Source organism: Amphibalanus amphitrite, unplaced genomic scaffold, assembly GCF_019059575.1.
Source record: "Amphibalanus amphitrite isolate SeventyFive unplaced genomic scaffold, NRLGWU_Aamphi_draft 000354F_arrow, whole genome shotgun sequence".
Classification (NCBI taxonomy): Eukaryota; Metazoa; Arthropoda; class Thecostraca; order Balanomorpha; family Balanidae; genus Amphibalanus; species Amphibalanus amphitrite.
In genome coordinates this window covers 470,687-495,680 of record NW_024881848.1, presented here as the reverse complement: position 1 = coordinate 495,680, position 24,994 = coordinate 470,687, and the positions used below count along the sequence as shown (strand labels likewise).

The 24,994-nt window shown below is 51.4% G+C and overlaps 1 protein-coding gene across 2 annotated transcripts in view; it reads right to left on the bottom strand.

The window, feature by feature from the left end:
* The window catches only part of LOC122389321 (eyes absent homolog 2-like), a 118,467-nt gene that overhangs the window by 8,612 nt on the left and 84,861 nt on the right, over positions 1-24,994 (bottom strand). For both annotated transcript variants that reach the window (XM_043381208.1, XM_043381209.1), the window contains exons 14-15: positions 18,339-18,460; positions 17,185-17,312 (exon numbers count right to left, since the gene is read on the bottom strand). In XM_043381208.1, coding sequence (XP_043237143.1) covers positions 17,185-17,312; positions 18,339-18,460 — 250 coding nt within the window. The remainder of the gene's footprint in view (positions 1-17,184; positions 17,313-18,338; positions 18,461-24,994) is intronic.

Sequence of the window (24,994 nt, the reverse complement as noted above, 5' to 3'; positions counted from 1 at the left end):
CTCAGCTAAAGCTGTAGCAGCTCCGCAGCGCCTCGGCAACAGCGCCTTACGACACCTTTCGCATTTCGCAGTTCGCAGCTAAGCTCTGCCGTCTATGCGCTGATCACAGATATCCATCTCCCGTGTAGACTCGGCAGTCTGACCTCTCCCGTCCATCGCCATCGGCCCGTCGAACACAATACATGACCCTCTGCCCGTTTCGTCAGTGGCTCCGCGCCTCGCCAGCGGTCAGCCCGCTCGACGCAGCCCTTTGGCTTACCGACCCAAGGCTGGAGACCGATTGCACCAGAAGACCTTCGGCCATGTGCTGGTGCTGAGACGGCTCAGCCGGTCAGCACATGGACCCTCAATCTATGACCATTGCCGCCGCCCCACAGCCGCAGTTGGGTAACCAAAACAGACGCATGACGCTGCGAGCTGCGACGCCGGCCCGCTCCTGGTCCGAGCCGATCGCCAATCGTGCGGGGGAGGCGGGTCGGCGGATTCTGATAGACGTTTTCGTGACATACGCCCGGTCAGGGTCAGGGCAGACTAGGCTAGGGGAGCGACCACACCCGGTCTGAGCCGGCGCAGAACAGGGCGGCCGTCGGGACGGCTTAGCGGCAACGCTGGGGGAGAAGCAGAGAGCTCAGCAGCGGAGAAGGATGATGGTCGGGGGACGGGGGAGGGGGGGGGGGGGTGGTCAGGGGGTGACCGTCCCGCTGCCTGACCTCGCCCCCCCCCCCTCCGCCGGATGCCCCCCTTCGGACGGTGGCGCATACACAATCTCTCCAGCCCATCTAAATGAGCGGCATTTGCATACGGAGAACCGGACCTGCACGGTGACAAGCGCATTTCCAGACAATAAACATAGAATATGAGCCGGCGGCGGCGGCACGGACTCGCCGTACGGCGACGGTGGCCATGAGCCGCCGCTCGGTACTGGTAAGAAGGAAGGGGGGGGGGGGGGGTTAGCCGGTGGGTGTGGGAAGCAGTTGGTGGCGGGGGTCTGTGGTCGGTGAATATTTTACATGGTTTTCCATGTAAAATATCCATCTCTCGACACCAGGGTGCCGAGAGGATGTCGACGTTCACATACGAGATCTTTATTTTTTTTAGACATCTTAAAAATATTGTGTGGAAATCGCCTTAATTTCCCATGCAGGTGTCAATCATTTCAAAGAAGCCGGGGTGGTATCGACGGGTCGATGAACAGGTTGGAGTCCCCAGACGTTGTTTTCTTTTTCTCGCTATTAGACCCTCACCCGCCAGATCCCTGCTGTGAGCTGCCCGCTGCCGCCGGACCCTCCCTTCCCTCTGTATTATCAGTAGCCCCGGGAGCTGGGGCGTGGCTCTGACGGCTCACAGAGAGCCGACATCCCGCTGTCGGACGGCTGGCAGACAGGTGTCTGAGAGCATCTCATCAGCGCAGGACGCCAGCTGACTCACATATCGACCGACACTCACGCAAACACTCCCTTTTACAATGATCAACACGCCCAGTCCCGAGGCGAGGGTTTGGTGCCAGTAATTAATAAATGCCTTGCTCAGTGGCTTGGTGAGCTGGTGCATTTAAATGTTTTCAGCATAGAGTGGTTTTACCAGCTTTGGACGTATAGGCACTCATGTGTAAAGCGATCTATTACACTGATGGAGGGCTGGCAGAGGCCTATAGTTGTCAAACACCTCGGCTCTCAGACATCAGTGGGTTATCCCAGGCTACACACCTGACCGGAGCCATTGCGGGTATTCCACCGGGACTTGGGACCAGCATACCGTTCGCTCGGCAGTGGTGTTCCGACCACTCCACCGTACCCCGTTACCGTGTAACCACCGGCCCGGTCGGTCACGGCGGTCTGCAGAGGACAAACCCGCGGCAATGTGTAGAACTCCCGCACAGATGTCGGAACAGCGAACCGATCGACTGGGGAGGGGTCCACCACACCATGAGGAGGGACATCAGAAAGACAGTAGACGGGCTGGGGTAGGATGGACGAGAAGGAATGAAACTAGTGGGGACAGTCATGGGATGAGAGATGGAAGAGATGAAAAGGAAAGGAGAAACGATAAGAGACCAGACGAGACAAGACCGGATACGCGCCAGACGCCAAGACCGTGTCACATATCTTCATAGACACTCGAAAGTCCTGATCAGCTCTTGGAGTCAGTCACGCAGCAGCGACATCATCTAAACAAAACGTGTGTGTGACACACCTGCCACCTGTGCAGGATCTCACGCGGCGCGGCGATGGAGGGAACGAGCCGCCGCCGGCTATATTACTGAGCAGTGAGCAACAATCAGGATCTTCCAGAGGACAGCCGCAATGCAAGGCTTTCGGCCTTAATTGGATGGGGGAGGCACGTCGGCTAGACTTTGGTATATGGTTAATACCACCTTCGGGAATACCACCCTCGCAATCAGCTGTGAGCTGTGTATCCCAGTTGGAACGTTCCCAGCATCATCACGACGGGAGTGAGATATAACCGATGTATGAACCGGGTGGCACCTGAACATGAATGGCTCGACATGAAAACTAGAAAACCCGATCGATTGCCTGGATATTATCATCGGGGCCGAGCTCCGCTTCCGGTCCAGCAGGTGTTCGCGATCACGACCGCTGAGTTCGTTGGCTTTCTGTCCAAGACCATGAACAAGTAGGCGACAGGCAATCTGATATTATTCTAACCGTCGGTGCCGTACTGGATTTATATGAAGTCGAGCGAGGGTCCAATATTGCCAGATGTCAACAGAAGTCTGAATAAAACGTCATACGAGTATGGTTTGCTCGAAGCATAATTGGGCTGGTGTCAGAAGCCCAACCCGAAACACCCACTCAACTCGTAGCGGCGACGCGGCTATGGAAGGTTAGGACCCTGCCCGGGCGCCACTGAACGTGACCGGAGCAAAGGGAGACGGGGGTCGGAGACAGATAAATCACCCCGCCGACAGACGCGGGGCAGACCCTGACTAGGGGTGGTGCGAAGGGGAGTGTAGGAACGGGCGCGCCGCTGGCAGCAGAGCCGAGAGGCGCGAACGGCAGTCGTCGACTGCGACGGACGGCGAGTGGAGCAGAGAGTGGGCGAGAAGTGAGCTAAGGAATCCGTGCGGAGTGCCAACGGCTACGAGGATTATCCGATCACGCACTCCTTAACGCCGACATGGCCGCCGGCGAGTGGAGCGGAGAGCGAGCGAGAAGGGAGCCAGGGAAGCTGTGGGGAGTACCAACGGCTGCAAGGATTCTATGGTCAGGCACACTAACGCCGGCACGGCAGGTGAGGCGTATCGAGCACGGCTCGGGGGTACGTACAGCGGAGTGCGGTTCCTTGGCGGCGACACCACGAGGATGGTTGCCCGGCGACTGACGCGGCGCCACCATGAGGATGGTTCCCCGGCGACTGACGCGCATCTATTCAGAGGCATATTAAGCGCACACACAATCGTAAAGGAAACCGGGGAGCCTGGTAGGCACGCTTTGAAGGGTCGTGCAACGCGGCACCCCAACCTGCGACGCGATACACACAAAACACCTGGTTCCGGCCACCCTACAACTCATGCACACACATCAGGTCCGCCGCCGACCCCTCGGCTACTCTGCAACTGCAATGCGTCCGACGCCCCGGCTACTCCGCACTGCACATACATCAAGCCCGCTGCCGACGCCTCGGCTACTCTGCAACTCACGCACATACATACTCATGCACATGCATCAGGTCCGCCGCCGACGCCTCGGCACGCACATACATCAGGTCCGCCGCCGACGCCTCGGCACGCACATGCATCAGGTCCGCCGCCGACGCCTCGGCACGCACATGCATCAGGTCCGCCGCCGACGCCTCGGCACGCACATGCACCAGGTCCGCCGCCGACGCCTCGGCTACTCTGCAGTAGAGATGTCCTCGGATACAACTTTTCGGTATACCGATACCATACTGATACCAATTCGGTACTTGCTGTTTGATTCCTAATGTGTTCGGTATTTTGTTGATATAATGTGTGCATGTGGGTGCATGTGTGTGTCTGTGTATGTATGCCGACCCAACTGATCGTCTGGTTTATATTAACGACTCCAGGGTACAGGAAAGCCTCAATTACGTGGATGTGCCCTATGACGTGAATACATACATACATACATACATACATACATACATACATACATACGTAGATACATATACAACAGGTTCGCCGCCGACGCCTCGGCTGCTCTGCAACTCGACATTCTTTTTTTTTCTTCTTCGCCGGGACTGGAAAACAGCATCTCTTTTTTTTTGTCTCAAAGACCAGGTTTAGGATAATGCCCCTTGTCAAAACAGACCACGCATTTCGAGAAGCGCTTCCGAACGCAACTTGATGGACATACGCTGCCGCAAAAACACATCTCAGCCAGTCACCTTGGAGGCTCGGTTTAGCACTCAAGGAGTCTCTTTGTAAAAAGGTCTCAAGTATTTTCTAAGTGGCCGCCTCCGTATTTCTGCAAATCGACATACGCATACATCCGGTCCGGCGCCGACGCCTCGACTACTCTGTTTACATTACACACCTGGTCCGCTGCCGACGCCTCGGCAACTCTGTCTACACTACACACCTGGTCCGCTGCCGACGCCTCGGCCACTCTGTCTACACTACACACCTGGTCCGCTGCCGACGCCTCGGCCACTTTGCGCTTAACACACACGCACACACACACACACGCACCCCCCCCCCCCACACACACACATACACACCCGGTCTGCGTCATGCATCGGCTGCTCTGCAACTCGACAGGCATCTAGCTATCGACAGACTATGAACTTCTTTCGTCCAATGTCTGAAACACTGGGCTCAGCGGTGGCAGACGAGACCGAACGAACAATCCGCACACACTGAGAAAACAGTTTCTCCATTTTCGGTCTCAGAGATCAGTTTCGGGCTAATGTCCCGCGATTCAAAACAGATCACACATTTTGAGAATATTTTCTGAGCAACGCCATTGATCGCAGAAACAGAGCTCAGTCGGTACCTATTTTCGGTGTCAAGCTTTTAAAAATTAGTCTCACTATGAAACCAGTTTCCAGTCCGAACCCCAGTTTCGGTATCGCTTGAATCCAGTATTCGGGTACATGAGCCCTTAGGAAGCCTTACTGAAACCGTTTTAAAATCAGACACATTTGAGGCTGGTCTCAGCGCTCAATTGAGTCTTTATTCAAACTGCTCTCAAAGTGTATTCTGAGTGCAGGAATCGAGCAAGCACAGACAAAATGCATGCAAGATCATGCCCAGACACAACTACACCGACTACGCCGCTGCCTGCCGGCTCCCCAATCTCGAGACTCCGAGTCAGCGTCGCGACACTGCAATCTGCGGCAAGCTGGCAGCCGACACTTTCGCGAACCCTGCCCACCCACGGTAACCCGTGCGAGCAGCTGCCAAATGTGAGTCCCCACATGCGCTGGCAATCCAAAGTCGTCATCCCGCAGGCCAGAACGGAGCGGCAGAAAAGTCATCGGCGTCCGTGCTCACAGGCCTCATGAACAGCACGTGATTCTTAGGTAGGGGTAGGTGCGTTTAAAGTACGCTAACAATGCACCGTTCCTACTTTCCGTGAGGCACTGTGCTTTGCGTGCGGTGCCATCACAGCACCGGAATCCATGCACAACCTTTTCTACCAGTCATTCACGGCCACATGGCCATACAAACCTCATTTATGTATGTGCGGTCGTATGAGCACGTAAACCGGGTCCGCCGCCGACGCCGCGGCTAAGTTGCGCGCAACATAGGTCTACGGGACCGCGGCCGACGACTAGATAATCTGCAGCACGATATCAAAGGCGAAACCAGGCCACTGATCCCAGATTCGCGGCGTTCCATTTTAGCCAGCACCGATGACGTCGGTTTAGGCGCCGGGAAGCGTGCCGGGCTAAACATCACAACCCCGAGGCCGTGAACACGGGGGTCCAAGACCGACACGGGGACAAAACCATCGGATCGGACCCCCCCCCCTCTCCCTGACCGCAGTGCGTCCAGGCCTGGCTTCACACACACCGGAATATCAGCGAACGACACGGCAGGGCCGCCGGGAACCACAGTCGCCCCTCCCCCCCCCCCCCAAGGCCGCCTGCGCCGACCGCCAGTCAGAAAAGACAGCCATCGGCGGAGCCAGAGCCGGCCGCCGGCCGCTGGCTCAGCCCCGGCACCGCCACGTCACCGGACCGGCTGATGAGACAGTCAACGCCGGGGCAGCCGCGGGCCCGCCTGCCGGTACTGTCCGCGGGGCCACAGAGGCCCACAGTGGGGCCGCCACGGTCCTCAAACCAGGCGACAGCGGCGGGACGGGCCGCCCGCCGCAACCTGATACCAGCCGACGCCGCACGACCCGGCTCCCCCGCTGGTCCCCCGGCGGCCACGAGAGGCAGACGACTAACGAACACCCCGAACACGGTCACGTTCCATTAGTGGGTCGCGGCGCCCCCACGCCGGTCGACAGCGAGTCACTGGCGGCACTGTGCGGGGAGTATGGGGTCCAGTCACAGCTGACTCAGGACGGGAGCCGACCTTGGGGTGGAGGGAGTCCCTCGCCGCCCCGGTTCACACTAACTAAGGGTTCGACCCAAACTCACCACCAAGAGCCATGCCGCAATAACAGACCGGGCATCGCCAGCGGAACACACTGGGAACCTTTCCGCATGCGGCATGTGCCCGGATTCGCGGTCAAACCATTAACTGCTCAGCAGAGATCGAGAAAGGTTTGGGCAGCGGAAGCTTAGCCTAAGACTTTTTCATTCCATTGGGTGTATTTGGCGTTTTTTAGGGGCCGTCCTACCCTACAAACGAGCCGACGCGAGTGGTTTCGGCCGCTGACAGCCAACTGAGGCGAACGCTTGGTGATAGTGGCGCGGGCAACGGGGGCCTAATCAACTCATAGCGGCGACGCGGCTATGGAAGGTTAGGACCCTGCCCGGGCGCCACTGAACGTGACCGGAGCAAAGGGAGACGGGGGTCGGAGACAGATAAATCACCCCGCCGACAGACGCGGGGCAGACCCTGACTAGGGGTGGTGCGAAGGGGAGTGTAGGAACGGGCGCGCCGCTGGCAGCAGAGCCGAGAGGCGCGAACGGCAGTCGTCGACTGCGACGGACGGCGAGTGGAGCAGAGAGTGGGCGAGAAGTTTCCCACCCACCCTCACCTATTTAATAGATGCGACTTCGAGATTCGTCAAACCTGCATATCCTTAATCCCGACCATATACCTCGTCGTTATCACTCCGTCGGTGCGTTTTTTAGGGGCCGTCCTACCCTACAAACGAGCCGACGCGAGTGGTTTCGGCCGCTGACAGCCAACTGAGGCGAACGCTTGGTGATAGTGGCGCGGGCAACGGGGGCCTAACACGAGTTATTGTCTGCGCCGAGGACACATGAGCACGAGTCCCATACCGGTCACACACAGGCGTACGGGCGGTGTACGAACGGTGTAACGCACCACCCCTCCCTCCCTCGAGTTCGTTGATTCAGGTTCACGGCCACGGCCTTGGTCCGGCGCCGCCGACTCTCCCACAATAACACTACAGGTGCTGGGAGAGCACCTCAGTCGCCGGCGGCACCCGCCCGCAGCCAGTGTGTTTGAATGTTTGATACGGACAGGCTGCGGGACAGAGCGCGTTCAGCTTTGACATGTTTTAACAGATCGGAATGTGACAGATCGGCAGGTGAATGATTTTGGGTGGTCTGATAGATAGCTCATCATTAAATATTTACATGGAGCGGACATTGTTTCCCACAAGCTGTCTGGAATGTCAGAAAGGAAGGCGCGCTGTCACCGTGACGGGCAGCAGGGGGCGGGGTGACGGTTCAGGGGGCGTGGCGCGGGGCGTCAGGGTCACGGCCGGCGCGCGGCGCGGTGTCTTTGTGCCTCGTGCCGTCGACACCGCATAATCACGATACGAGGACCGGGCTGGTGTTCAAAGCCGCCCCGCACGCCACACGGTGAGATAGACCGGCGGAGGAGGCGGTGGGAGCAGAGAGCAGCGGCCGGGCACCGGAGGATGGCGGCCGCGGGGTAAAGAACGGCGACCGCAGCCCATGCTTTGGGTGGTGGAACCTCACGGACTGCGTTTCTCTGGCGCATCCGATAGTTTTGGCTCGCCCAAGAAGAACCGTGGCATCCATCACTTGGCGTAGGTCAGTAGCCTAGGTGAAGCTCCAACGGCTCTATTCAAATTCTTTGCATAATATCGCAGGCCCCGATCGCTACCACACCCTCATCTAACAAAGCTTACTTTCTACCCATCTAACACAGAGCTCCGGGTCGACACAATCTGAGATTCGCTAAGGCGCTGAACATCGTCCATAGGCAGATCCGCCAGTGTCCAGCGTGTCCCACTGTCCAGCGGGGCGCGGCAGCTGCCGAGGGTGTGGTCAGACCAGAGACCGAGTGACCCGGCAGCCCTGCCCGGCCAAGGGCGCGGCTCGTCCAGACGGCGCGGCCCGCGGGCCGAATGCCGAGACTTATTGATAGGTGCTGGCCGGCTTTGAAGCTGAGAGGAGGGTGGTGCAGGCTGCAGTGGGCATTTGGTCAGCCAGCCAGAGGGCAAAGGATGGACCTTAGTGATGGACTCTACTGGCTGGTCATCCAGCTACAGATGAACTTTCCCAGGTATGTAAGACCCAATGAAAGAGTTCAAACAATATCCAGCAGAGTAAGAGACAAATACGACACATGAACTTGAAAAACCATTGTGTGAAGAAAAACAAGCGCGGAAATCCTCGTATCGCTGCAGCGAGATGCCATCGCAAACATTGACGAAGGTGGAAGCTCTCCGCCAGACAATGGGATGAGCTAACCATAGGGGAGACCGTGGCGACGCATACCAATAGCGCACATCGCAGCCTACAACGGTACTGAACCACATGCCGAGCACAGCCGCCGAGCCTCCGGACAGAAAACATCCTGGTTCAACGCGCCGGCGGGCCTTGAGGACTCCTTCTCCGGCGGAGGTGCCGCGGCACCAGTCGGCAGCGGTGGGACCCGCTCCTCGCGGTCAGACGGGCGGCACCTGATCCATCTGTCAGCCGACGGCCTGCGTTCATCACTGACCTGAAGACGCGCCGGCCCGGTCACGACCTGGCCATCTCCAGCACCGGGAGATGACATCACTCGGCGTCAGTGAAAGGCACGCAGCGCCAACCGGGTGTCGACACGTGCCCTAACCCGAAAACGTGCCTCCTTCAGAGGAACCGAGCGCCGGTCAGCGGTCAATGAATTCATAGAGTTTGGAGTGCCAGCCGCCTGGATGTCGGAATCCAGACAATAAGTTGTTGTCTAGGCAGTGAGCCCTGAATTGAGGAGTTAATGTACTGAATTGTGGAGACTAATTGTAAATACAAGTTGGACTTCGCTATGAAGTCCAAGTCCATAGGATCATTTGGGAACCTCCACGAATGACGCGTGGATAATTTCAAGTAGGCAAAGGACATTTTAGCTTATATACAACCATCGCTACTCTTCTGTCCCACAACAGCTCGGGGGAAGATCCATATCTGACCTCTGCAAGTCTACACGTTCTGGTCGATACCTATCACATAACTTCTGAATTATCAACAGCGTCCTCTGTCGTTTATGACATCACATAGCGGTGGATGTTTCTTCGTCGCGGTTCATCGTGAATCCGGACGGGCATAACGTTCAGGACTCAGCACCGTAAACCACCACCAAAAATGGAAACACTCAGGAGAACGTAAATAACGTCCAAGCTACTTCCAAACAAGGAAACCGCCATGAACGGAGAATGCAAACACAAACCGCTGTTTAACTCTAAGCTTCGTAGAACTGGCAAGAAGCGCGACCTTGGGTGGAGTGATTCCGACACCGGTTGAGGTAGATGCGATCAGTAGAGTGCGATGGCGAGTGGGGTGCATATTTACGTCTGGACAACGAGTTGCGGGGAAAAGTGCTGATTGTGTTGCAGTTTTAGGAGCCGGTGATTAGGCTGGATTTTTGGGTTACTTTTTCGTTCCGATTCATGTATTTCATAGTGTTTGGCTTTTGAATATTTTAGTTCTTTCAGATAAATATTACTTGCCTTACAACTTCTGTAAAAACGTTTCATTTTTTATAAGCCGACGTTCAGAGTCCTAAAAATACATCAGCACTACAATCATTGTAAACAAACAAATGGAGCACCACTTGGCTCTGTTCCAAGGCCATTTTTTAGTTTATCTGGTGGTTTTCTTGCTCTTGTACGTCGTTTTGTTGGATGTTTTGAATCCTCATATCATATTTAAGAAGCATGTTGACTGAAAACAATCTGAAGTATCCAGGAGGCTGACAGAGGTCCTGACTACTGAGCAATATCAATATCAAGTTGAACAAGTTATGAAATTTTGGTTGATAAACGCAAGTTGATCGGGCTCATATATCAGCAAGAAAAAGTAAAATTAAAAGAGCTTATTGTCCAAAAACAAGCTATAATATTGCAGACCTTGGAGCAATACTGAAGAGCACGCTGAGCAGGATCATGCCTGAAAATGTTTACTGATGAGCGCATATTGATGTATTGGTATGAATATTGAATGATAACTTACAACAGCAAGATAAATTAGTGCGAACTATCAAGTTAAAATCTAGAATGAATGGACTTGGGCAGTTTTACTATGCTTAGAAGCTATGCAGATTGTAATGTGCATCAGGTACTCAGTGTCTGGCGAATGAAACATGTGATCATTCCATTGCTATTGGAGGAGAAAGCTTGGATCACTAAATCCACTTTATGTTGATTTTGATGTTAATCACCATCACTGTATTTCTTGAAAAAAGGATTGTAGTAAAATTGTCAATGTGACAATCCATGCAATGATGTGATCATATTATGTGTTCATAGTCATTTGTGATAGTCATTATTGGTCCAATATACAATGGCAAAACTCCCAGTCTCAGCGTTTCTTCCTGTGGATGGCCAGCAGTGACTCAGAGCTTAGAAGTATTAGTTTTCTTCACAGGGCTGGGATAAAAAGTACTGAGGGTAATCTTCCACCAAGGAACTCTACTTTGGCATGGTATGAGATGTAGGCACAAGTAGGTAGGTGCTCAGTTCCTATAGTCAGTAGTTGTGTATGTTTAGTCGGGTTAGCTTAGATCAGATTGTTAGTTTTTTAATTTGCCAAATGTCCATAAAAATGTGACCTGAGCAATGAACATACCTGAACCTGACTAACCTGACAGATGACTTAACCTCAATCATCACACATATTTGCAGCCTACCCAAGACCTGCATGGCAGTAGCACCCAGTTATGGGTAGGTACTCACCCTAACTCAATCTTACCTGCTAACCTTCAACTTGCCAAGTTAGCTCACATTGCCAAGCTGTGTCCAGGGAAACAGTCAACTGAGGAACTGGCTCATTGGGTGGCTGGTGTGAGTCTGTGCATTTAAAGTGTTTCTTCTCTGAAGCTGCTCTGCACTGCTGTATGTCATGTTAGATGCTCAGAAAATGTGGGAAATGATTACTAAGCTACTTTAGTGCTTTGTTAATGCTCGAGACATGAACAAGTACAGATCCTGCAGGGTACAGCTATGAGTTAGGTGCTAGGTGAGTATGTTATGTGAATGTGCTGTTCCCTGTCTGACCGTAAGTATACAAACAAGCACATGCAGGGCCTCCTCTAAGGATTTTTCACTGGGTGGGCAGAATTTTCGCTACTCCCCTGCCCAAGGGCGAATCCAGCCACTATTTTGAGGTTCAACCAATTTCAAAACCTGTTACCGCGGGGGGGGGGGGCGGGGGTGAGGCGAAATAAGCAGTGCCGTTATTGGAAATAAGATGATAGTTTGCAAAGTTAACTTTTGTCGTATGTTTTATGGTTAGCGATGCTCGAGCGATTCGTTCCAGAGTTACATGTACAGCCCTCCGCAAACTGCGTGGTAGGTAGGTATTCTTATTCGGTATTCTTGCTATTTTGACAATGTACCAGTTTTTGTGACCTTGTGACCTGGCCTCGGGTCACTAGAACCTAAAACTCCAAGGCCAAGTGACAAACAGATGCTCCAAGTCGTGTCTTAACCCTCGCATGTGTGCGGCGTTTGCCAGCTTCTAATGTGTAGGGGGGGGGGGGGTCGGTTGGACCCCCCCCCTTGCCGTTTGGCCCCTGATCAAGCTAGAGCTTCGCGGAAAAAAACGAGCGTGTTGCCCGTGACGAGAGGAAGCCGATGATACCTAATTTTAAGGTCCTAAGTCATTGGTTGACCTTCCAGGTCAGGTCAATGACCCAAAGTCGGGAAAATCGGGACCTATTAGAAAGTCGTAAAGTGTGGCTGCTAAGGGGTTTTTCGGGGTGCTGATCACGAATATCGTGTTAGTTTTGATCACAGATGATGTCTTTAAGCATTTAGACCAGGTCGGGTCAGGTCAGGTCAGGTCAACCAGTAGGGGTTGTGACGGGTGTTCGTAGTACCTGTCAACCGCCTCTGACAGCTTCGTAACATGTTACGAAGGCACCAAAACTACTTCGTAAATGTTCAAATGGTTGCTAAATTGGAATTCAGCTCCACAAACTAGCCTAGAAACATGTAAAACTCGAAAAAGTGAACCGAGGTCACCCGAGGTCACCAAAGGTCAATGACCTGACCTGACCTTCAGGTGACCTTGACACCCACCCTAATGCATGGGAGCAACATCAAATCATATGTTTGAACGTTTGAAACCACGAAAAGCTTGCAAACGCGCGGCTAATGCGAGCCGACATACGCGGAATCGCGATTCCGGCCAAACATGGTCTCGGAAAAGAGGTCACAGGTCAAAGGTCATTTGGGTCAGGGTCATGAAATTTTCAGGGTAGGTGTAAAATTGATCAATGCGAGGGTACTGAAAGTTTCATTGCGATCGGCCGCTTTTTACGCGAGTTATTCGCGAAAAACCATGGGGGGTCCATCCGACCCCCCTACACATGCGAGGGTTAAATTTGGTAGCGCTACGTGCTATAGAACTCACGCTATCAACGAAAAACTCTGGCATTCGGTTGCCGCTAAACTACATAGTCCAATTTTCCCCTGACCTTGTACGGGGTTTGGGACCTGGTGACCTGACCTGAAAAGACTAGAGACCTGAAATTTTTAGGACAAGTGCCAAAAGGTTGCCCCAGAGGCCCAGAGGGTATGCTAAATTTGAGCGCCGCCGTTTTTACGTTATTTGTGAAAAACCTTAGGGGGGTGCATCAACCCCCCTCACCGGGCGAGGGCTAACTAACATAATACATTGTAGTAAAGGCTACCCGAACCGGTAATAATTCTTGCTTATTTGTTTAGCTCAGCCGTATTTAGGGATTTAGCTGGCTTTGTCCATGAATAACAATATCGGCAGGGGCGTAGCCAAGGGGGAGGGGCCACGGGGGCAATGGCCCCCTCCCTTGAGCGCAAAACGCGCCATGGGGGAGCCCCTCAGGCCCCGGGATATTTTTTTTCAAACACTGGATAAAACGTCTTTTACTCGGAAGAAAATTGATATCGAAGTTTCATTTCTGTGGCCCTCTGATGACCCAATGGGCCCCTGCACTCATCCGATGACCCCCGGTTTCCTGGGGCCCCTGGTCGCCTAGAGGGCCCCGGTCGCTTGGGGGCTAGTCGCCTGGGGGCCTGGTCGCCTGGCCCCTGCCCCCTGGTCGCCTGGAAGAACGCTTGTCACCTGCAGTGGCATAGCCAAGGAGGGGGCCAAAGGGACCATGCCCCCCCCTGGAAGCCAGGGGTCCTTATTCTATAGGGGCCCTGGCTGACACAGTGGGCCCTTGGTGACGCAAAGGCCCCTGCGGCAGATCCTTTGACACAGCTGAGTAGTTATACTTTGGCCAAGAGAGCCCCAATTTTAGAGCCTTGGGGCCCTATTGAAACCAGGGGGCCAGTTGGATGGGATGGGTCCAACTTGGGTCCAACGGTGTGTAAACAGAATCAATGCGTTCCGACTGTTGGTCTGACCCTATATCGGTTTGAGGGAGCTCGGATCGGATCCATTGTCGATCTGAGGGGCCCCTATCGGTTTGAGGAGGCACTCAAATGACCTGAACGGGTCCTTAGTTTGTCTGAGAGAGCCCTCCGTCGGCATGACTGGGCATCTGCAAGTGCAAGGAGGGCTTTTGTCGGTCTTAGTGGCCCTTAGGCGGCTTATATGACCCTCAGACGGCTTACGAGGCTCTCATGCGCTGTAGGGGCCTGTGACGGTCTGAAGAACCCTTATCCGACCTACGGGCCCTCAGACCGCCCTCAAAACCGACTGGCGACTCTATGAAGCTATTCGTGGGCCTATCTAACAGGGCCCATGGACTGCTTACCCCCTCAGTTCTAATATTTTTTGTTAATAAATATTTTTCTATTTATTTGGGCCCCCTCCAAAAAAAATATTGGATCCAACCAGATGGCTTTTTGGATTTTTAGGGGGTTATTTTGGGCCCCTGTGCGTTTGGCCCCCTCCTTGAGGAAATTCTGACTACGCCCCTGAATATCGGGCAACCAGAAAACTTTTTTTTTGACCTTCAAACAGCCTCCAGTTTGCTTAAGACCAGAAAGGTAGTACCGGACGTCCGGCCGGACCAGAATTTTTGCATTTGCTTCTCACTTCTGGGTGGGCAAATCGACGCCACTGGGTGGGCAATTGTGGTGACTGGGTGGGCATTTGCCCACCCAGTGGGTATGTTAGAGGAGGCCCTGAGCACATGGTCACAGTTATATTCAATCTCCACATAAACATACAACAAAAACGGCCATATAGCCTAACTCCGAACACACCACAGATAACTTAAGCCTTTGAAGGCACAAAAATGTTTTGATTAACAGGACAGGTTTACAATATATCCTCTGTCCTTGGGGGATCTTGCTGCCAAGTTGAGGTATGGTGACTGAACTTCAGGATTGATCAACCTTTTCTTAGCTACTACTTATATACGAGAAAGACCAAATGCTTGTTTGTTTTGATTTACAGGACATGTATACAATATATCCTCTGTCCTTGGGGGATCTTGCTGCCAAGTTGAGGTACGATGACTGCCTTGCGATGACTGAACTTCAGGATTGATCAACCTTTTCTTAGCCACTGCTTATAAACGAGAAAGACCAAATGCTTGTTTGTAAACTGCGTTGAAAATTTAATGATCCACCTTCAATTCTGACATGAAGGCACAAATGAAATAGTTCCCTCTCCTTTTGGAATACACAAAGCAAAATATTTAATAAATTTTAGTGGACGGACAAGAGCAATTAGCATAATAGCTTTCCCTCAAGTTAACTTCTGGCACTGTTGATGAATTACACTGACGCTTATTCGCTTCATATTTTGTAACAAACGCGCTTAAACTGCAATATAACAGCACTATATGCTTCTTGACAATATGCAATAGTATTAAAAATTTAGCCCTGATGGCATTCATTCTTGGTGGAAACGTAATTACAAAATATTTTGTAGTAACTATTAAATTCCGGCCGAAAACAGTGCACGGTTTAAAAAAGAATCATTTCAATGACGGTCCATTCTTGCGGTCCTGAAATCGCCACTATTTCCGGCCTCTCCAACGCAACTCGTTGTCCAGACGTAAATATGCGAGTGGGGTGGGGTCGGGCCCGCAGCGCCCGCAGCGGGGGCGGCGGCCGAACGTGTGCGGTGTGGCCATTGATTCTCCGACAGTCGTGTTTCAGTATGCGTTTTCGCCGGGTGGTGGTCCCGCCCAGGCTTGGAAGATGTTTATCAGAAGGTGGTATGTCCGCTCTCGCCTCTCAACTGAGTTTGTCAAGCAAAGGCGGCCGTGCATTCGCTGCGACGGTTCCTTGTATCCATTTGCAGCTTTTAAAAGTAGTTCAAGATCACCATACAAGGTTCGCCTAGTGCTATGTAAAAAGTAATCTTACAGCCCTCTTTAGGCCAATGCACACTCCCTTACGGCCGCGCAGCCCTTCCTGTATCATCCACCATAGGCCTTCCCCACATCCCTCCGCAGAGCCCAGCATTCATAAAGCCCTCTACAGCCTCACAGTCCTGCAATAAGCCCCACAACACACATCTCAGCGACCCCACAGCCCTCCATAGCGTCCAGCACGCAGCCCGGGGCGGTTATCGACCATGAACGTCTCAATATATTTCCAATCGCCACGGTCGGCGCGGGCCACTCCCGTAAGGTCCACAGAGCCGAAGGACAATGCAAATGGCCAGCGGTGGCCGGCGAGTCGAGCGGTCCCGTCGTTAGGTATGTGGGGAATGCGACGCTGCACGTACCGCCAGAGGGAGGGGCAGGGGCGCGGGAGGGGTCGGAACAATGTCTGGTAGGCGATACATCAGAGGGGTAGGGCTTAGCCACCCGGCTCGAAGGAGATGGGGGGGGGGGAGGGGGACAGGAATGTCTGTCAGGTGTGTGACGAGGTTTGACAAACCTCAACAAATGTCCGTACAGTCTCGTGGCGTCCTGCACGTGTCATGGCACGTGACCGCGAGTGATCGTCTGTCGTGTGACATATCTCTATATGTCACGACGTGTCACGACATGCCACAACTAGTCATGACATGTCACGGAAGTAAGTGGCATATCTTCTCTTCTTCCCATGCAGATGAGCAGTGATCACGGCCGCAACTCTGATTCATCCCACACCCATTGCCACCTCATCGGATATAGCTGAAGATGCCCCCCGGTCTGATGTGTTTGTTAGTTGCTTTACGAGGATGTAACTGCTGCGGTCAGGCGTTATAGGGGACGCCTGACCTCACCCACTGCATACCGCACTGAGGGCTGAGGTCAGACCACACCTGTGTGCAGAGGTGAGTGGGAACGACAGGGGATGCTCGTCATTGACACAGAAACAGGGAGGATGTGGTCGGGGATAGGGTCAATTGAGAGTTTCCATTGATCAACGGATTTCTACTATAAAATGTCCGATAGTTTCGGGAGCACGATTCCAGTTATGGGAAAGACTACCAGTTGTCTGACTGTAAATTTGTGTGTCTGTGACTGACCTGTCTGGCGGCGGTGATGATGCTCGGACTGTCTGGTTTGTCCGGTTTGTCTGACTGTCTGTCTGCTTTGCCTGACTGTCTGTCTGGTTTGTCTGACTGTCTGTCTGGTTTGTCTGTCTGTTCTGTGACTGACCTGTCTGGCGGCGGTGATGATGCTCGGACTGTCTGGTTTGTCTGTCTGTTCTGTGACTGACCTGTCTGGCGGCGGTGATGATGCTCGGACTGTCTGGTTTGTCTGTCTGTTCTGTGACTGACCTGTCTGGCGGCGGTGATGATGCTCGGACTGTCTGGTTTGTCCGGTTTGCCCACGATCACACAGATCACCTCCCGTCCGTGCTTCTCGGCGTACTTTTGTCTGATGGTGTTCAGACAGCTCTCGAACCCTGCCAAAGTCAACAGACAGCTCCGTCAGACAGCACCGATAACAGGCACAACGACACTTCACATGGGATGAACATTCACTAACCAGCACACTCAGGCTAACCTCAACTTTGCACGTCTTTCTGCTGATTTTACAAAGTGTAGAAACAATTGACGTCAACGATTCGTACCTCAGCACTGGTAAGCAAATCTACATACCAGTTTCATTCAAGATAGTACTTCAGATTTGTTCACCGTTGACAGATTTAGAAGGGCAATGCAATGATTGATGGGAAAACACTAAAAGCATAATAAGTGAGCACACGACATTGTTTGCTTACGAGATTCATGACATTTGAGAGTATGCATGTGATGCAGTCATTCGATTCAGTGATGTATAGTTCCTGGTCCGTAGTCACGAGCCCAGTGCGGATTCAGAGTTTACACTATGCCGTCCCCAATGGAACACCGATTCCACTGTTCATCTCCGCATCAGAGGTGGCCTTGCATGGAACACCACTACTCGATACTCATACCCCGTGACTTCTCCCAGTCACAGGACAAAGCAAAGCAGCTATTGCGACGCTTTGTCTACGTAAAGCGGCTACATTGCTCCTCTTTGGCCCCGGCTGGAGACATGCCCATCGTCCAATTGACAGCTTGGTGACATGATGGTGTGAACACCGGCGGCCGGCGTGGACCCGTCATGGTCCTAGTTCAGCGAGGCTCGACTGATGTGGCGTATATCGGGGCGGGAGGGATGTTGTTACAGTAGTACTTGGCACCCATAAGGACCAGATTGATTTGTAAGTGCTGGGGTCGGAAGGGTTAGAGACATTCGGTGGCGGGAGGGCGGGGCGGTAAACGGTGTAGAGAATATGGGCTGCGGAGAAGCAGACCATGTTTACATCTCTGAAGAGGTTAGTGGGTTATCGAGTAGAGATAAAACTCAAGGCTGCTGTGTGATGACTTTCAGAGCCTTAAACCGTCACGAAATTATTGATTTTCATGAAGACGTTGACGTTTGAAGATGTGACGCTGCGACTCACCGACTTTGTAGGCGGAGAAGATGTTTTCGGGCTCGAAGCAGTCGGCCAGCCCGAAGATGACCGTCTTGGCGAACGTCGTCATCAGCATGTTCCTCGTCACCATCACGTTGGTGCACTGCTTCCTGAAAACGGGACGAGTTTAACTGGTCAGTCACAGAGGTTATTCGGAGGAAGTGGCAATGATGAGTATGATGAAGGGCACCGTAACATTCATATTATTATGATGTAGATAAGAAGCGGCAAGGAAATCCAAACAGCCAGCTGTCTTCTGATGAACTGAGGCATTATACAGTGCAGGTTTTTTTTTTAGTCAGAATACACCTCAAGTGATCTCACATGTGACATAACTTCCTAATTCAGAGCAAGGAGCGTTAGCGCTAGATGATAAATACATGCAATCAAGAAGCATCGTTTCTGAATCAAGGAAAATATCAAAGGCATTCTGGCGGCTCCAGAGCCTTACATCAATACGCTATAAGCGTTCATGACCCTACAACCTCCCAGAGAGCGCGTGTATGACGAAACGCCGCCGGATTATCTCCAGGTCTGACGCCACGGCTTGTATTACCGTCTGGAAACGCATGACGTCAAACCAGACAAAAACCATCGCGTGTGCGCTCACAACGAGCTGACCCGTGCGCGTTGCAAACTTCTTTCGAACCGCAAAACCGCGCTCATAGACATAGACATAGACATAGACGTTTATTGAAGCCATCCACGATACACTCGTGGCTATTACGGCCGCTCGTACAGGGCTAAAACTCTGCATGGGAGACATAACATAAAATAACGTGATAAATACGCTCAAAGCCCGTACACACAAACAAACATACACATGCACTCATACAGACTCATGGCCGCTGTCTAAGTCACCTCGCCTCCCCGTAGGTGGGATTGGAGGTGCCGACCAAATAGGTGGGCCGGTAGACGCGTCAGTTCTGACGGGAGCTGGTTGTAGGCGAGGGGCGCCCGGCAGCAGAACCGGCGCTGCCCCATCGCTGACCGCGATCGTGGGACTGACAGATTGCGGTCCTGTCTGGTGGATCGCTGCCGCGTCTGCGATACCTGCACCAGCTGGGCAGCCAGGGTTTCTGGCTCGCCTGATCGCCGCACCTTGTGCAGCAGGCACAGAGAGTGATACTGAGCAAGCTGCTCAGCGCTGAGCCAGCCCAAGTTATCCAGCAGGTCCGATACATGGTCGTACTTTTTGCGGCCGAAAATCACCTTTGCAGCATAGTTAATTATTTTTTGGAGCCGAGAGAGGTTTGTCTGCGTGCAGTTGCCGTATACTGAGATGCAGTATCGGACCTGCGAGAGAACGAGGGCTTGGACGATGACGGTGACAGCCGATGGTGGGAGGTGGTTCCTTAGATGTGATAGACCATGAAGGGTTCCGAAACAGCGGTTTGTGAGAGAAGAAATGTGACTAGTCCAGCTGAGCGTGCTATCGAATGTTAAACCGAGATTTCTAACTTCCGAGACAGGGAGTAAATCATGATCGCGGAATTTGACAGAGAGGCCAGGAACGTTGCGCAGATTTTGAGAGCTTCCCAACAACATCAGCTGAGTTTTTCCTGCGTTAACTTTGAGGCCGTTGGCCTGGAACCAAAGGTCGATGGAAGTCAGCACTGCTTCCATCTTCCTGACCACGCTTTGCATGTCAGATTTTTTGCCAGAGACCAGAATTTGTGTGTCATCGGCGTACTGTGCTACCACTGCGTCTCCGGTGAACAAGGATAAGTCGTTAGCTCCACACCGGCTAACGAATGATACCATCCTGTGAGGCCAAATCACTCGATAAATCAGCTGAATGAGCAGCGCGTCGGAGAAGTGCCGGGCTGGCACATTGCTGACAGCTTCAGCGCCGGTCATGATGGCCACAGCGCCACGGTAAAAAGGCGACCACAATTACTGACAGAGGGTAGGTATAATCCACCAGAGCCGTAGCCGTGAGTGGCCCATCGCGCCGAGATATGGCAGTGGACGTAAGAAGCTATCAAGGTGACGGCTTGTTGTAGCGTCTCAAACCACTTGGTGCACCGGCAAAAGTCTGGGAGAATGGTGGGTGGTGGAAGATAGGATTAAGTTAGGTAGAAATGACATGAACGAAGGAAGAAAACCCATCGACTGAAAAAAAATATGAAGACAGAAGACAATAAACGGAGCTTAGAGGCGACTGACAGGTTCAAACCCTCTGCCACCCTAATACTGGCTCTATTCGATGCAACGGCCTGATCAACTTCAATGACCTGATAGGATGTCATGAGATGGTGTGATAACTGTTCTCCGCCATCACTTCTGACGAAACCTGTTCGTCCACCTACGAGTATACGGTGAGTGAGCTGAGGGTTGGGTGAGCTGGCGGGAGGGGCGGCGGAGTAGGAGAAGCTGATCAGTCACGGCCGTCTCCGCCGACACTAATCCAACCGCTGTCACCGCGCGCCGCGCGCTGACCGCTCCGGGAGCCCCGGCCGACCCGGTCCCGTGTCCGTATCCGTGTCCGTGTCCGGCTGCGGGCCGGATCCGACCACGCCCGGAGGTCATCACGGCTGGGATATACATAGGTGGGGACACCGCGCGCGTGCCAAGGAGGGAGAATGCGCGCTTCGAAAAAGAACAACCGTGAAGAGGGACGAGTTGACACGTTTAATTCATAACATTTTCAGCTTAGTGGAATGACCAACGTTTTTGAAAGCAGATTGTGGTATAATGCAGTGTTGGATTGACCGTAGGCAACCAAAAGGTCGCGCGGAAGTTACTAGCTAAACCGATCAGCCCAGACTCTTTGCATGTATTCACGGAAAAGCCCAGCACAACGTTCATATGCCCAAAATATAGAACCAAACAAAGAGTCCAGTCTCACACAACGAGCGGCGGCGAATGTGGGTAACAAAGAGTCTGATAAAATGATCCCACGATTTGAAACTGGAACACGCGAACGGAGGATCTACATACCTAGTCCTTTTTATTTCTGAACGCTGAGAGCCCTGGGATCTTTCAATATACAAAACTACCGGCTACCGCCTTCTTCTGAAGTTACCGCTAAACTGGGATTGTTTGTCTGAGTTGTGCTCTAATAACATAAGAACGTTCATCACAAAACTCACATCAGAAAATATCATCAAAACAATGATGTAACATTTGGTCAGCTACCGTTTTGTATAGGCAGTCGCAGTCGCAACTAGCACAGTCATGGAGCTTTGTCTGTGAAACCACGGTGATCTGTACAGAAAGGAACGCGTTCTGTTTCTACGGTTGTCACACATAGCTGTAGGGTAGCCTGGGGCAAGACGCCCCAGATAATTTATTTTGCAACATAAATTTTGTCCCACATCACCTGGAAGGCCAAATTCGTGCTCAATGCGTTCTTTGGACATTTTACTTTAAATTGCACCCCTCAAATTCATCCACTTATGATCGGACTCCAAGCTAGGAAGTGATTTGTGAAGCAACTGCAAATGGGGCATTTTGCCCCAACCCCAGGGCAAAACGCCCCACGGCCTGGGGCAAGTAGCCCCATACTTTAGAGTAAAGATTTAACATGGTAGTTGGCTAAATCTTATGTGAGAGGTCCGTTAGACCTCTTGGAGGCACGGCACTGAAGTTAGCACATTCCATCCTGTCAGGTGTTCAGCTATGACACTATTGTATGAGCAGGTTTTTCACCTACCTCATAAGACCAAATAATAAATTATTGCAATGCGAATGTTAACAAAATACTTCCTTTGCCATCCAGTTGCTGAGAAAAATACACATAAAGGCATAGAAACTTACTGTTCGCCAGCTACCGAACATTAGAAAGTGGGTAGCCCGAACAATACATGAGGTAAAACGCCCCAGGGGCTTTTTGCCCCGCGACCTACTGGGGCGTTTTACCCCATCACGTAGTTCGGTCAGAGAACAACGCCTTGCACTCCAGCAAGACATAATTTAACACGAACCAACCCGGCATGATAAGCGTTAGACAATAGTTGTTCAAAATACATAAAAGTCGTTAACCTGATGTGGACCATAAAAGAACGCCATGATACATAATCTGACAACAAAACATAAAAATCACTTCAAAAACACATTTTTGGCTATATCTCCCGAAAGAGTCATCACAATTTCTTTCCAGTCTGCTCATATAATGATCATATAGTGCACGTTTTATAGAAGAGATGATGTTTCCCCAGAACTCTGCCAGCTCCGAGAAACATCGGTGAGGCGTTTTACCTCGGCGGGGCGACTTGCCCCGGTCTACCCTACTCGCACAAGCTGAGGAACACACATTCCATCTCGCCGTATGCTATTTTACATTTGCTCTGAACACTGCACGACAAGAGAAATCGTGATGTGGTTAAGGAAATTGCCTCCCCTAAAGCGAGACGAAGGAATTTGCAGCAGCACTGATTAATCATGTTCAGCTCTAACAGGTTTTACGCGGTCCAACACCCCTCCAGGTTCACAGCCCTCCCCAACCTAATTCATAAGACAAAGCATGAGAAGCAGAAAAACGGCGACACACCTCACTTCTGATCTTTTATCTGTCAGGTTACGCAACACTCTCGGATCAGAGCTCTGATCCCTGGCCAAGGTGAGGTCCAAGGAACTGTCTCTGTTATTCCTACAATCTGTGTGCGTCCCCATCACATTGTTGGTGGTCCGACTGTCTCCCATCCCGTTCAGCTGAATGAAGTCTGTCCGATCGCCAAGGCCCTCCCAGTACCGATCCATCAATTCCTCTGATGGGCAGACCACTGTCGTCCGTCACGAAGACTATGTGCGGTAACTCTGTCCTTTAGTAGATGCCACCCACAAGCAAAGCGGACGGCAGTGCGTAAGGTCTGTAGGAATGCCATGAATCTCTACGGTTGAGGAAAACCCTCACGCAGGGACAGTTAGATACGTTTGACAGCTCTATTCAGTATCCAGTGACGTAATCAAACGGGTTACCGTGAGCCCTTTCACACGTCACATGGTGATAAGGTAGTTGAAGATGACCAAGGAAAAGATGGCTACCATCGATGAAGCGATACAAAACCTCCACTAATATTTACGATCTCACATGTGTTAGTGATGTCAATTTCAGAAATTTTGGAAACCAATACCAAACCGATACCGACCAAAACCACTGAGATTATACCAAAACCGAACCGATTTTCAGAAATAGGGGGAAATACCGACTAGATACCGAAATCAGGGAATTATCAAACAAATGCTTCAAACTTTCTCAAGACATATGATAAGCCTTGAAAGGTACCTAAAACTTTGAAATAAGGTAACAAAAACAAATCAGGCAATCTGTTAATTATTTGCATTGCAAAAAAAAAAAAACATTTATAACTTATTTTGTAACTATTAACAAATATTCAGGTCAGTTATTTTACTGGAATGTGGATTCAAATCAACTGCATGAGGTGTTAGCAAAATAACTTGAACCCTGAATCTTGTCCGTGCCTGAACCATCAAACCTTCTTTCAATTCAAGTCATTCATTTCGAGTCCGGTCAAGACAGGGTTAAGTGTGTTATCATGATCCAAAAGTGGTAACCCAATTGACAATGATGGGCTACACCTTGGGCTTGCTACACCATTAATGTAAACAAAGCCCATGATACCTAGTCCTACAGTTAAACCCAAGTAGCATGGTGATTGGTGACGATACTGACGCAACCAATTTTTCTTCATAAACAAATGTGTAACACAACAAAACTTGATAAATAATTACTTACGAGGCACACTGATAGATAGCAGACACCACTGTAATGATATCGCGATGAAATCTAAGTAAAATGTCCATAATCTTACGGAAGCATTGACACACGTCACGTGTCATCTCTTCCATAATGGCGGCCTTACAGGCGGCGGCCATTTGCATTTGATTAAACTGTATAAAATAAAGTTTTCCTTTTCTTTTTTGCTTAAGTTCACTTATATCAAAATTCCTTGTATAGATTTTGACATCTTAAAATTAATTCAAGAAAGTTGTAGGCCACTTTTGCTGAAAAATGAAGTACCAGAAAAGCATAGTTGTTCAATTATTTTCAATTAATTATTGAGCTATATCGGTTCCTCAACCTGGCGCAGCTGCGACATTGAAATGTTTTTAGATGTGTTCAGTTTTGAAACTGCTGTGTGCGAGTCAAGCCAAAAGCCAAGGTCGTCAAGTTAGATGTAAGTGAATCCTAATCTATAATCTAAGATTCGGAATCAGGTGAGCCCCTACGATTTGGACCAAACTTGGTCAGTGGATAGTACGTAACGTCCTGATTACGATGCACCCAAAATCTAAGCTCGGCCCGCCATATTTACGAAGTTACGGATGTTTGAATTTCAAGGTCATTCGGGAGAGCCCCTACGATTTCCGTCAAAATTTGTGCACGGACACTCTAGATGCTCCTCATTACGAATATCACAAAATTTAAGCTCGGCCCGCCATATTTACGAAGTTACGGAGGTTTGAATTTCAAGGTCATTTGGGTGAGCCCCTGCGATTTCCCTCAAAATTGGTATGCGGACATATTACATCCTCCTCATTACAAATATTATAAAAGTTAAGCTCGGCCCGCCATATTTTTCAAGTTACGGAGTCACAAAGTTACGGAATTTCAAGGTCATTCGGAGAGCCCCTCCGATTTTCGTCAAAATTTGTATGCGGACACATTACATGCTCCT